At 37.9% G+C, this 15,177-nt stretch overlaps 1 protein-coding gene across 1 annotated transcript in view; it reads right to left on the bottom strand.

The window, feature by feature from the left end:
• Nucleotides 1–15,177, bottom strand: part of PKP4 (plakophilin 4) — a 176,314-nt gene that overhangs the window by 56,053 nt on the left and 105,084 nt on the right. The window contains 4 exon segments of the mRNA XM_047772669.1: nt 2,984–3,005; nt 3,007–3,537; nt 6,337–6,527; nt 6,638–6,769. Of these exon segments, the coding sequence (XP_047628625.1) occupies nt 2,984–3,005; nt 3,007–3,537; nt 6,337–6,527; nt 6,638–6,769 (876 nt within the window).

Below are 15,177 nucleotides of genomic sequence, written 5' to 3'. Positions count from 1 at the left end.
TATTCTCAAAACTTGTCTTGATATGCTATGATTATACTGAAATGAATGTTTTAGGGCAGACATATTTTTCTGCTGTAGGAAGTAATTTATACACACAATATCACTGTTGAAATTATGATCACCAAATATCCAAGTGTCTGAATCTATTAAAAAATACTGCTTTAGGCTTATCAATTAGCAGGTTATTTATTAATCCCTTGAAATCAAGAACCATGGCAAATATGATGACAAGCACTTTCTGAAATAAGAATAAAAGATATTTGTAAATTAGAATCCACATTCAGGTAGATAGATGATGGCAAACAAAGCCTCCCTAGAATACTTCTAAGAAAGCCTTTGATTCTTTTGAAGACTGTCATATTCTAGAAGAAAAAAAAATCTGTAATAGGCTAGGTATAATTTTTTCCCCCCTGAAACATAAAGTCTAATCACCTGCACTGCCAGAGAAGCAGGCTTTTTAAGCCAAAGGAGATTAGCCCTCAGGGTTAAACATGGAGACAGTTCTTTATGTGCTCACTTTCTTTCCTGGGCTTCCTTTTCACTCTACTGCAAAAACAGATTTCTGCATAGATGTTGTACATACACAAGGGGGGGTGTGAATGGGGGAACAGAAATCTTGTGAAGTATTTATCTCTTAAGGTTTCCTTCAGCGGCAGAATGTCATAAATGATTCCTACCTTACTCTGCTGCATACTTTTCAGAGGCACACAGAAAATATCTAAGCCAAGGACACCTTTCTGATGGCTGAATGAAAAAGAAGTGGTTTCTCCACTAGGAATTTCCTTTAACTCAAAACCAGGTTCAATATTAATTCTCTGAGCAAAAGCATTCAATTAGAAAACCTCAAAATGGCTTTACCTTTCTTAGAAGCCATAAGGAAAGGATAATAATTTTATCACACAAAAGTATCAAAAACTTCTATAAATAAGAAATACCAAAAAAAAAAAAGTTGGAAAACAAATTACAAAACAAAAAAACCCTTGAGAAGTATATTATAAAGGGCTAATTTATTTCAAGTATAAAAAATGCTTACAAATTATAAAAATGGACAAAAACCCCAAACTTGTGGTTTACAGAAAAGCAATAGAACAGCTAATAAACATATGAAATCATCAACCTCAATCAAGTCAACACAGGCAACTTAAATCAATGAGGTACAGCTTTTTAAGTGCCAGACTGGCAGAGATGAAACACTTTGACAATACGCAGGGCTGGTGAAGGTCTAGGAAACAGGCTGGGGGAAACAGAAATCTATATAACCTTCCTGGGGGCCATTTGACAGAATTTCTTTAGGAAAATATACACACATATTTTGATCCAGCAATTGTACTTCCAGAAATGAACCTCACAGTTGTCCTAGTACCCATGTGCAAACAAGCAGGAAGAATGATATATATTGTATCACTGTCTCTAAGAGCTAAAAATAAGAAACAACCTAAAAGTCTATTAATAGAAGTGATTAAAGAAATTATGCTACATCTATAAAATAGGGTCCTGGGCATCCCTTGAGAACTTTCAGACATATTTTTAAAAAAGAACAAGGTCTAGAAGATATATATAAAAGCAACAGCATTAAAAAAATGCATGCACATCAGTATGTAACATATATATCTATATATGTAATCAAACATTCTGGAAGATACATACACTGGGGTTGGGTGAGAGTTAAGAGGAAGCTGAGACTTTCACCTCTCATTTTATATTTTCCTGCAGAGTTTTAATTTTAACCATTGTATACATGTTACTTTTAAAATAGCATTTAAACACTTAAGATGAGTTTCATTTGAATTAAAATAACAAAGTCTATACATTATGTGGGAAATTCATCATGAAAAACCTCAGAAGTGTCTGTAATATTAGCAACATGGTTGATGTTTTCCTAATTTAATCCAAGTGACATACGAAGATAAACTGTAAGAACTTTGTGCGTTTCCCATCAGGATGCTAAAAATCAAGGCAGTAGGTAAGGAAATCCATATTTTAGTCTGCACTATTAAGGCATTTAAAAAAAATTTTTTTTTTTTCCCTTTGAGGGTTGCACCTGAAGAAAATGGAAGTGCCTGGTTTAGGGGTTGAATTGGAGCTGCAGCTGCCAGCCTCCACCACAGCCACGGCAACATAAGATTCAAGCCATGTCTATGACCTACACCACAGCTCATGCAATGCTGAATCCTTGATTCACTGAGCAAGGGCAGGAACCAAAATTGCATCCTTACTATGGACACTAGTCAAGTTTGTAACCCACTCAGCCACAATGTGAACTTCTAAAATCAAAAAAAAAAAAAAAAAAACATTTGAACAGACATTCTTCTTCTTCTTTTTTGGGGGGGTCTTTTTAGGACTGCACTTGTGGCACATAGAGGGTCCCAGGCTAGGGGTCGAGGAGTTATAGCCGTTGGCCCACGCCACAACCACAGCAACACCAGATCTCAGCTGCATCTGCGACCTACACCACAGCTCACGGCAAGGCCGGATCCTTAACCCACTGAGTGAGGCTAGGGATCAAATCTGTGTCCTCATGGATACTAATCAGATTCATTTTCACTGAGCCATAATGGGAACTTCTTGAACAGACATTCTGACGACATCTTTTTAACATAACTTATTGGTTTGGGTATGGGTAGGCCTAGCTAGTGAGAAATATTTCACTATGAAAAACTTCAACAGTTTACAACTCCAACCAATTCTTCTAAAATGCAAAAAAAGTACCTTGTATATCCTAATATTATAGGGGAAGGGGTAAATATATTCATTGCAAAAGAAGTCTGATGATATAAATAAATATATATGTATATATAATTAGATGCATTAAAAATTAGAAAGTCTGAAAGACAAGTCAGCCTAAGGTCTGCAGTATAAATTCTGAGATAAAAATATAAGCTTTTCCCACATTACGGCGACGTGGAAGCCTTTTCTATTTCAGAGATGCCTCACAGAAGATTTCCCCACTGGGCTGTGTGCAGTGCTGTCACCTTGTACTCACCTGTCAGGCTGTCTGGCCGAGGGTGGAACCATCCTCTCGTAAATGTCATACTGCTGCTGTCCGAATTGTTCCATGTCATGAACAGTCCTCTGCAGGGAAGGTCCCAGATGCTGTGGTACGGCGGTCATCCCTGAGCGTTTGGGGGATGATGACCCCACCTGGCCTTGGGATGGGGAAGCTACTCGAGTCTGTGCATCCGTAAGGGTCAGCGGGGACCCCACTCTGGTGGTGGTTTGGTACTGAGGGGTTGGTCCGTTGGGGTTGGAGGTCTGCCGGGAGCTGACTGACCCAATCCGACGTACAGCTGATGGGGAGGCGGGTCTCTGTGCAGAGTACGGAGAGGCTGCCCGCTGAGCAGGTAGCGTGGTGGAGGAGTACGCACTGGGGTTCAGTGGTCGGGAGTCGGTCACTGATGGAGAGCCAAAGCCACCACCCAGAGAAGTTCTCAGTGACCCCCTTGAAGGAGACACGCCTGTGCTGATAACATAAGAAGGAGACTGTGCTCTAGATGGAACTGAACTAACTCTTCTCATGGCCCGATTGGCTACTGATGGCTGATGAAAGGGGGAAAAAAGAGAATGGGTTTATCCAGGGTTTTGTCTCCATTGTCATTACAGAAAAAAATGCACACAGCTCACTACAGAATGTGAACTCACTATTTAGTTTAGGCTTCTAAGTTTCTTTTCCTTTCTATGCTTTAGAGCTGGATCTTAATTTTTCCTTATTCTTTTTTTTTTTGGTGATTAAACCCTTACGTTCTCCCTTCGGCATACTAAAACCAACCAGTAAAGAGAGATCTAAAGACAGTTAACATTCCTTTTACTTTTGTCTTTACATTTTTTAACCCTCTGCCTATTCATTCTCCACAACACACAATATGTTGTATTTCAAGTGTGAAGGGTCACTGGAGCAGTATACTTATGCGGTGCCTGTGAGTTAAAGTTTGGCGAAGATAATGCATTTGTGTAAAACAAACAAACAAAAAATGTTTTCAATACGTTAATCTAAATATAGCGAGAGGAGTATCTATAATTGTCTTTAGAACTGTCTTCATAGATTGGCCCCCATTAACAAAAGGAATGTACCCTTTCAAAATGGAGTAACTGAATGTTTGGATAGGGCCTAGGGTGCAGTACTCTTCTCTGTCAATTTACTCTCAAGGGACAACTTGGGTGCACAGGCGCTTTAGCCAATCTGTCTCTTCTTTTAGCTCAAGTGTGGCTGCTAGTGATTTCAGCCGTTTCTATGTCCTTTGATTTATAAGCTTTTAATTTTAGCTGGTGGATTTAAAGAGACGCATGTCAAGGTGCCCTCAAATTTGTTCCAGCAAAAGGAATGCTCAAAATCTCGGCTGGGTTCTTGGCCTAGCCAGCTGGAAAAGACCACACCAGGAAATGAAGAACATTTCTGCCATGACTGGTCCTTTTTTGAATCTGTAGACTCCTCCAGACTGAGTCTCAGATCCTTTCCTTGATGCAGCAGAATACAGAAGAATGGTGGCTGGACTGGGGCACTGGTCTGATGGGACCAGGCAGGGACATGGACTCTAGGACTGGGTGGCTTGGTATCTCCCCAGTGACTGCTACAGTACAGGTGTCATCAACCCCACTTTTAGCCGGGGTAAGAAAGGAAGAAACAGGGATAACTTAAGGACTCTCTTTGTGTCCAGGTGTCAGAAGCAGCTGGCTGGCTGAAACACCTGCTCTAAGACCACTTGTGTGCTCAAACTCAACAATTCTGGGAAGGCAATAGCTGTGGAGATCTGGGGAGGGGACTGTAAATACACAACAAGAAAGAGGGGGTATAAAAATTAGTAGACCATTGGAAAAAGAACTGCGTTTGGGGTTTACTAATAGTGCAAAAGGTGATTTTTAAAAAATTCCACATACTAGCTGTTTACTATCAAAAATGGGATGACACTTGGCCCAGATGCTTAGAAATTGTGATGCCAAGACTATATGCAAAAGCAGTTTTATTGCAAAAGCAGTTTTAAAGACCCTCTTGCAATCTTCAGCTCCAGGAACAAAATCATCTTGCTGTAAGTAAAAAAAAAAATTAAATAAAAAGGTAACATGACCATTTTTAGGGACAAAATGGATAATCTCTATAGTTAATTAGTATTCAGAAATGTGACTTTAGACCTGCTGATGCAGAAAATTCACCTAAGCACATGAACTCCTGTAAGGATTTAGTCCAAAGCTTCCCGAACTCTTCCATCAGAAGAGTAAATGTACCTCTGAGGAACAGTGGTGCTGGGGTGGGATAGTGGAAGTAGGGGAGGTAGTGGAAGTAGGGGAGGTGGTGGAAGTAGGGGAGGTGGTGGGGGGTGGTACAGCTGGAAGTAGTTTTCTAGGGGTACAAGATTTCCTATCTTAGCTTAAGAACTCATGTACCATATTTGCGTTTGCTTTAATACAGAAACGCTTCTTAATGCTTAAAAATTTCCCTTAAACTGTTGGGCCAAAGTTATACTGTGTTTCTCCTTTGGCACTGGGAATCCTGGCCCACTACTGTGTGTACCTTCAGGGCTTCCTATATTGTATGAAGAGAAGCTTAGTGTTTGCCTAATTTTTTTGATCATCTTGCCACTTTTCTGCTCCAGAGAAATCGCTAGGGTACTTGGACAGACAGTCATCCTCACTGGTTACTGCTAGTTGGGACTCGTAGCACTTCTATTAATTCTGGTGTATGCTGGAGGATTGATGGGAATAAAGCGGCAGTGAATGTAGAGCTCAAGAGTTTTTATAAATGCATATGCATTATTATTATTACTAGTGACTATCACATCAAGTAAGAAAACCCTAACTTAACAGAAAGGTTATGCTTCCATACAATAGCTTTCCATAGCTATTGTACACATTGAACATATTTCATCTATGTTCTAGCAAAGGAAAGGAGAGTGTTTTCAGAGAACAATTCTGAAGATGAAGACAAAAACTTTGGTTAGAAATGGCTAAGTTGAGTTTTGCAAGTGTGGGAATAGTGCTCTGCTCTCTAGGACTCTTTATAGAATATTTTAGCTCTAGTATTTTCAGGAATTCATAACCCTCACGGACTAGAACATTCCACCTAGCTCTCTCATATTCTCCCTAGACTACTCCCCTCATGCCAAACTTGCTGCTTCCAGAAAAATTATTATCCTATGTCTTGAATTGATCAGGATTCATTAGTAGGAACTAATATATTTTAAGGTTTCATGACTTAACATTGTAGACTCACAGTGTAAAATGATTTTGCTACTTTATGTATTTCATAACTTCAAAATTATATTGGTTTTACTTTTAATAATACTTATAATAGATACTCAATTAGGAGGTTGTTTCTTGACAAGGATCTTGATGTGTTTGGCTTACCTGAACCAGTGTTTGTCCTTCAGCTCTTGAATTCCTCACCAGGTGGTTATTAGTTGATCCTATGAATGAATGTTGTGGTCTATTATCTGTCTTACTCAAATTCTGACTGTTGTGGAAACTCCCTGCTTCCTGGTATCCACTGTCGGAATAAGAATTCATTTGTGTTGAACTTCTTGAGTTACCCAATGATCCTGCAGGAATGAAACCAGAAGGAAATATTTTCATTTTATACTCCAGGTGCTCATTTTCAAAAAAGAAATATTAAAAGCAAATCTAATACTTAAAAGATAATACAACAGACCCTCACTTTCATGGAGAGATGTCTGTTCTGGTGAATATAGGGTCCCTTGTTCTGGCTCTGTCCTGATGAGATAGTTGTTGGGATGGACAGTGTCAGAAACCCTAGGTTTGTTTACACCAGTGTTTGGCACATCTGCAAGAAGATAAGTTTGATTAGTTAAAATGAACGATAACGTTACATAAATACTTGCTTAAAAAGGTTCAAATATTTGTCAGTAATATTGCATAATCTTAATATAAGACTGTTACCTCAAGATTTCATATAAGTTAAGACAATTTTCACTTTGAACGGCACAATCATTTTGACTCTTTTTTTTTGTCTTTTTCTCCTTTTAGGGCTACACTGGCAGTATGTGGAGGTTCCCAGGCTAGGGGTCTAATCAGAACTGTAGCTACCAGCCTATTTTGGAGTCACAGCAACGCCAGATCCTTAACCCACTGAACAAGGCCAGGGATCGAACCCACAACCTCATGGTTCCTAGTCAGATTTGTTTCCACTGCGCCACGACAGGAACTCCTCATTTTGACTCTTTTCTATATGAAAGTGTTCCATATACTCAGTTTATTAATATTTTTTGTTAAATTTCGTGAATGTTTTTCATCGTGACTATGAGCCATAAATTAAGTTACATATTACATTAAATTAAAACCCTGAAAACTGATTTTGTTCCCCTGTGGAAAACTCACTTCATAGGTGGCTTCTTCCAACAGGATTAACAGACTCTGGGTGAAAAATAGTAGCTATTTTTTTTTTTTAAAGATCTTCCATATCTCAAACTTTTGAAATGAAAACTTGCAGGAGTTCATATTATTGTGCTTGGTGATAAAACTTCTGAAGGCAAGGCTAGCTTTTTATGTCATATTTCATGTCATCTAAAATCAATGGAACTATGTACTGAATTTTCAGTTTGCCAACAATGGAGACTTTAATTTCTTATCCATTTGCTTATTTTATTCCTTTAGTCTTTTTCCAAATGAAAATAGGCAAATCTAACCTCATTATTGTTTTTTTCTCATCAAATCTGTCTCTCCCATTATCTTGTTTTATTTTCAACTATATCATTTTGCCATCTTGAACTTAAAATCACAAAACAAAACAAAACAATTTATCTTTGCCTACCCTCTTCCAACTCCTTTTTTTATGTGTTAAATTTAGGTGGTATAGATCATACTGCCTTTCCCCAGTTCCATTCAAATATGTCCTCTTTTCTCTAGTATCTTTTTTTTTTTTCTTTTTTTGTTGTTGTTGTTGCTATTTCTTGGGCCGCTCCCGCGGCATATGGAGGTTCCCAGGCTAGGGGTCGAATCGGAGCTGTAGCCACCGGCCTACGCCAGAGCCACAGCAATGCGGGATCCGAGCTGCGTCTGCAACCTACACCACAGCTCACGGCAACGCCGGATCGTTAACCCACTGAGCAAGGGCAGGGACCGAACCTGCAACCTCATGGTTCCTAGTCGGATTCGTTAACCACTGCGCCACGACGGGAACTCCTCTAGTATCTTAAAATATATATGACCATGTTCTGATTATCTTCATGACAAGTCTTTTTTTTTTTCTCCCCCATCAAATTTAACCCTCATGCTGCTAGCAAACATTTTTTTTTTTTTAGGAATGTAGCTTCTCTCTCACTTTATAGATTTAAAATAAATCTTATCACATTCTGAATTTAACATAATCCTAAGGATTTCAATGTCCTAAATTTTCTTTCCTTTCTGACTTTCTTCCTTTAACTATTTATTAAGGCCCTAATATATGCTAGGCTCTAAGAATGCAGCTCCAGAAAGAGTGAGTGAGAAAGAGAGAAAAGGAGGGAGGGAGAAAGAGAGAGAGTGTGTGTGTGTGTGTGTGTGTGCGTGCTACTGTCCAGGGGTAAGGAGCTTAGAAAAAATTTCCTAAAGGAAGTAATATCTAAGCAGTATCCACTTACCACAGGAGGCCAGCTTGTCCTTTCTTTATAGCACTTATCACCATCTCTCTCCACTAGAATATAAGCTCAATGAAGGCAGGGACTTTTGTCTGGTTTGCTTACTGTTGTATCCCAGTGCCTAGGATAGGTGCATAGCACTCAGGAGGTGCCCAGTAAACATTTGTCGAATAAACAAATTCCCAGTAAGAATAGCAGCTTGTCTTTACTGAGTGCTGATTCATGTCTGGCATTGTGCTGTGGCTTTACTTTACTGTGTTCAATGAGAATTGTCTAGGTAAAGTAAAGTGAAACTTTTAGGCATTGCTGATCAAGCTAGCTTGGAGAGTGAATACAAGGTTTATAGGAGAACTGGGAATCCGCATTCAAAAACCTTTAATTTAACGTCAGATTCTATCCAAGGTTTTGTTTCCTAGCATCTAGAAAGATTTGCTGACATTCTTAATACAGGTTTTTTTTTTTTTTTTTAATGAACATGTCTTCATATTTATCATTTGACACTATACTTCCAGGCGGCAGAGTTCTGTGACAGCTCTGAATTCCTAAGTTTGGAATTTCATCACAGATTACAGATGGTATATGGCTTCCCTGGTACACACTAAACATGATCTAAGTCTCTATCAGGTAGAAATCCCGAAGAGTAATTTGCTTTGTTTCTAAGTATTCTGTCTTTCCAGAGTTCTAAACATTCTTACACAAGAATTCTTGAGGGAGTTTTATTAGAAACTAAGTAAAAATATATAGTTTGCTAGGTTAGAAGAGTTTTGCAGGGAATAGAATGCCTGGGAGAAGCTAAGTAAGAGATGATGTGAAGGCAGAGCTATGCAGCAATCCACCTTCATTGCACCCAGGAATGGAACACTGGAAAACCAACCATACACAAAATGGCAACAAAATATAGATATGGAAGTACCCCTCTAGTAGGATTAAGACATCTCTTACATGGAAAAATGTGCCACTTTTTAGAAAGAAAAATATGTTTAGATCGTTCCTAGCTTCGGCTTTCATACAAGATAAAACCTGGGATACCAATACATCAAAGCTTTGACTTAAAAACACTAGGTGGCATGCAGTGTTAGAATCTGAGAAATTATCACCATGGAAACCAAAACCAACAGGGTTCTGTGTATGCCTTTCTCTCTCCTTTTTTTAACCACTAGGAGATATTAATTAAATAAGAAAAAAGAAAGAGGCATTGTAAAAATCTACTCTTTAGCAATGTGTCTCTCCCATGTACCACTTCTCACAAACCAGGTGGCAAGCAACTGTGCTCATTTGAACTCTTTTTAAGAGAAGCTATTTAAAATAATCTTGGTGGGATCCAGATGGTAGAGTTCGAAGATCCTGAGCTCATCTCCTCCTACAGACACACAAAACTACAATTACACATAGAACAACTAGATATGAGAATGAACCAACAGAACAGATTTTCTACAACTGAGGATATAAAGAAAAAGACCACACTGAGATGAGTAGGTTGGCGGAGATGCGGTCTAATCAGAACACACACCCTTAATACAGCAACTCACCAGTGGGAGAGGTATTACAACCACGAAAGTCACCCCTTAGGAGTAAGGGCGGGGGGGTCCAAGTCCTAAGTCAGGCTCTCAGCCAAAGGGACTTGCACCAGGAAGATGAGCCCTGTAACAAGTGCCTTTTGAAAGGCAGCGAAACTTAAAGTTTGGGAGATCCAGAGGGCTGTGGGGAATGGAGAATCTGCCCATAACGGGCAGATAAACAAACTCACTTGCTCCAAGTCTCAGGGCAGAAGCAGAAGATTGAAAGGCATCTTTTCTGACCATGGTGGTATGAAACTAGAAATCAATTACAAGAAAACTAGAAAAACCACAAATACCTAGAGGCTAAATAAACAATACGCAACTAAATAACCAATGGGTCAGTGAAGAAGTCAAAGAGGAAATAAAAAAATACTTTGAGACAAACCAAAGTGGAAATACAATATCCCAAAAATCTATGAAACTAGGCAAAATTAGTTCTAAGAGGGAAGTTTATAGTGATACTATACCTCAGGAAACAAGAAAATTCTCAAATAAACAATCTAGCCTTACACTGAAAGGAAATGGAAAAGAAGAACACTCAAAGTTAGTAGGAAGAAGGAAATAATAAAGACCAGAGGAGAAATAAATGAAATGGAATCTAAAAAGAAAAAATAGAAAAGATCAATGAAACTAAAAGGGGGTCCTTTAGAAAGATAAACAAATGGATAAGCCTTTGGATAGACTCACCAAAAAAAACAGAGAGAGGACTCAAAAATCAGAAATAAAAGAGAAGTTACAACTGACATCAAAGAAATGCAAAGAATCATAAGAGATGATTACAATTACACTCTAACTAATGAGACAATCTAGAAGAAATGTATAAATTCCTAGAAAGACAAAATCTTCCAAGACTGAATTAAAGAAGAAATAGAAAATCTGATCTGATGACTAGTAGTAAAATTAAATCAGTAAGAAAAAAACTCCCATCAAACAAAAGCCCAGGCGTAGACTGGCTTCACAGGTGAATTCTACCAAACATTAAAAAAGAAAGGTAATATCTCTCCTGTCAAACTAATCCAAAAAATCCCATTCTTATATGGTCAATTAATTTACTACAAAGGAACCAATGCCAGTGGGGAAAAGGTAGTCACTTCATAAATGGTGCTAGGAAAACTGGACAGCTACATGCAACAAAATGAAACTGGGTCAATTTTAAAAATAAAGTATACAAAAATAAACTCAAAATGGATTAAAGACTTAAATGTAAGATCTGAAACCATACAGCCCTAGAAGAAAACCTAGGCTGTACACATTCTGACATCAGTCTTTGTAATACTTTTTTTGGATCTGTCTCCCTAGGCAAAGACAACAAAAGTAAAAATAAACAAATGAGACAATGTCAAACTAAAAAACTTTTTTACAGTGAAGGACACCATCAACAGAATGAAAAGGCAGCCTACTGAGTGGGAAAAGATATTTGCAAATGATATATCCTTTAATGGGTTAATATTCAAAATGTATAAAGAACCTGTAACTCAACAACAAAACACAAGTCATTCAATTAAAAAATGGGCAGAAGACCTGAACAGATATATTTATAAGGAGGACATATAGATGATCAACAAATATACAAAAAGATGCTCAACATTACTAATCTGAAGGAAATACAAATCAGAACCACAATGAGATAGCACCTCACACCTATCACAATGGTTATCCTTAAAAAGACAAAAATCAAAAACTGGCAATAATGTGGAGAAAAGTAAATCCTCACGCACTGTTAGTGGGACTGTAAATTGGTGCAGCCATGATGGAAAACAGTATTAAAAACAGAACTACCATATGATCCAGCAATTCCACTTCTGAATATTTATCTGAGGAAAACGAGAACATTAATTGAGAAGATACATGTACTTGTATGTTCACTGCACCACTATTTACAATAGCCAAGATACGAAAGCTACCTAAGTGTCTGTCAATGGACGGATGGCTATAGATGTGGTATTCCATCATAAGAATATTACTCATCCATAGCAAAGGATGAAATTTTGCCATTTTCCACAACATGGATAGACCTAGAAGTTATCATGCTAACTGAAATCCAAAAAAAAAACACAAAAAACAAAAGAGAAACAGATTCACAGATACAGAGAAAAAAACTAACGGTCCGGGGGAAAGTCGGGATGGTTGGAGAAACTGGTGAAGGGGCTTAAGAGGTCTAGGTCATGGGGATGTACTGCACAGCATAGGGACTATCATCAACAACACAGCAATGATTGCAGTGACAGATGGTTACAAGACTCATTATGATCAATTTGTAATGTACATAAAAGTCAAATCACTAATGTACATAAAAGTCAAATCTCAAAACTAATATGATATTATGTATCAACTATACTTTAATTAAAAAAGAGAAAAAAGTCTTACACAGATCAAGTATAAATTTTTTTTTTTAAGATACATTATTCCATACTTGTTACCCTGAAAATAAAAGTCAATAGAATTAGTATCTCAAAAAGTCTCTAGCCTGGTAACTTCTGCATGCATGTGTGTGGCCAAAAATCCCACAAAAACGGTTTGAGTTCCTATCATTGTGGCTCAGTGATAATGAACCCAACTAGTAGCTACGAGGATGTGGGTTTGATCCCTGGCCTTGCTTAGTGGGTTCAGGGTCGGCATTGCCATGAGCTGTGGTGTAGGCTGCAGTTACAGTTCCAATTCCACCCCTAGCCTGGGAACTTCCATATGCCACAGATTCGGCCCTAAAAAGACAAAAAAAAAAAAAAAAAGCAAGAGAGCAAGATAACTGTTTAAAAACAAAACAACCCTTAACAAATTACTCCCAAGTAATAAAATCATCTACCCAACTACCTTCTAAATGTTAGTATCTTTTTTTGGGGGGGTGGTACTCATGGCATATGGAGGTTCCCATTCTAGGCATCGAAATGGAGCTACTACAGCTGCTGGCCTATGCCAGAGCCACAGCAATGCCAGATCCGAGTCACATCTGTGACCCACACCACAGCTCATGGCAATGCCAGATCCTTAACCTGCTGGACGAGGCCAGGGATTGAACCTGCAACTTTATGGTTCCTAGTCAGATTCGTTTCCACTGAGCCATGATGGGAACTCCTCAAAATATATTAGTATCTATTCCATATATATATATTTCTTGGCTGTGCCCAAAGCATGCAGAAGTTCCTGAGCCAGGGACTGAATGTGCGCCGCACAGCAGTGACAACACTGGATCTTTTAACCACTAGGCCACCTGGGAACTCCTATTTCTTATATTTTTAAATGCAATGCCTCAGAAAATGGAATATAGAACGATACTGAGAAGTTAACTAGAACACTAAAATACTAAATTCCCATGTCCCTCAAATTCAATTTGAAGATCTAAATAACTAGGTTTAGAGTATAGGGTACATATTTTGTGCTTTGTTTTTAAATATAAAAAAGTTTTAAGAAGTTGGTAAAAGACATTTATTTAATATGAACTGTAAAATAACCAAATTCTATACTATGAATAAGATCTTCAGTCATTTTTCTACTCTTGCAGTGGAATCCAGTGATAATGTGTATCTGCAAAGACAAAAAGGTACTCAAATCTCTTCTAAATCATTAAAAAGAAATTAAACTGTTTTCAAAAGTTTTACTGTTTCTTTGAATATTTGTAAATCACAAATTACATACACATATAAATGTACGTATACACAGCCACCATACCTCCAATCAACAAAAGGATCATTTTAATAAAATATTCCTTATTGTAGTATGGTATGTCACACTTATTAACTGTGTATTATCTTTTAAATAACGTCTGCTATGTGGAATGGAAGAAGATACTAGTCAAATTTATCAAAGAGACCCGGAGACTTATAGGATGTGATTAGCCATTTCTTGATCAATGCTGTAAACTATAAATAGTTGGCATGATGTGGTTTTGCACAATCAGAACATGAACCTGAGACATATTTATGAGTAAAAACGGCAAACAGAATGTGAATGCTACTTCTTTAATCTGTATACTGAGGAACATGGATTACCTTTTTAAAAAATCATAAACACGTTTTCTGGGACACCAGAAATATATCACAGGACATTTTCAAACATCAGATTAGCATCTTCCAAAAAAATGAATACATACAAAGATAGGACTTGAACAAGCTTCAAGATAAAATGAAATAATCTCCATCTGTGTTTAAGACTGGGAGATTATTGGAAGCATGGTCCTTCTTGCACATTATACTTTATCTTTTCTGCACTATACCGCCCAAATAAATACCAAGTATGCATAAAAATACACTCAGTAAAAAGTCTAAGGCTTAAGAATAAAAAAAGCAAACAAAAAAACAAATAAAAAAATGAAAATGAAAAATATGAAAAAGGGGCAAAGGTCTAAAGCCTCTTTAAAGAACTGGACATTATTAAAATGCCTCTGCTTGTTAATCAATGTATCTGTTTATGTTATATAACAGAGGTCTACACTGTGTATGAAATCACCATGGTAACAAGAACCTAGAGATCAACAAGGAGATTTTTCATAGGTACAACCCTATAACTGGTCTTTTACCAACCAGCATGCTATAACCTTATGCTATACTGTCCTTGTCCTGAGTTGCTGTCGTGTTTCAGGGTTTTTACCCTTACATGAAAGGTAGTGTAGTGTGAGTTTTGGCAGGACTCTTGGGATGGTAATAGCATGAAATGTTAAGGCAGATGATACTCTGTTTGACAGTTAAGGGAAGTGAGTATGTCATATTTCTTCAATGTTGGCCTATGAGTTAAGGTTAACCTATCAGACTTGGCAGTAACACTCTGTGAAAAATATGAGTAGAAAATCTAGACCTATGGGGACTCAACTTTGTGTCTGGACATGGGACTCTCACTTCCTGGAGGACCACAGGCTCAGGAGTGAGGCTACTTTCCACAGAGCTGCTGCAGTGCCTTCACTGGCTAAGAAGTAAAGTTCTTGGCCAAATTCTGGAAGGGGACCTGGAAAATGGTCCCCAAGGGACTTGTCTTCTTCAGTAGCTTCCCCAATATACAAAATTTATTTCTACAGCAGGTAATCTTATTATTGGAGGCCATGACAACACTGGGAAATCCTGTTTCAG

This window comes from Phacochoerus africanus, chromosome 3, assembly GCF_016906955.1.
Source record: "Phacochoerus africanus isolate WHEZ1 chromosome 3, ROS_Pafr_v1, whole genome shotgun sequence".
In the NCBI taxonomy this organism is placed as follows: Eukaryota; Metazoa; Chordata; class Mammalia; order Artiodactyla; family Suidae; genus Phacochoerus; species Phacochoerus africanus.
The sequence above is the reverse complement of the archived record's forward strand: the minus strand, read 5'-3'. Positions and strand labels throughout refer to the sequence as shown.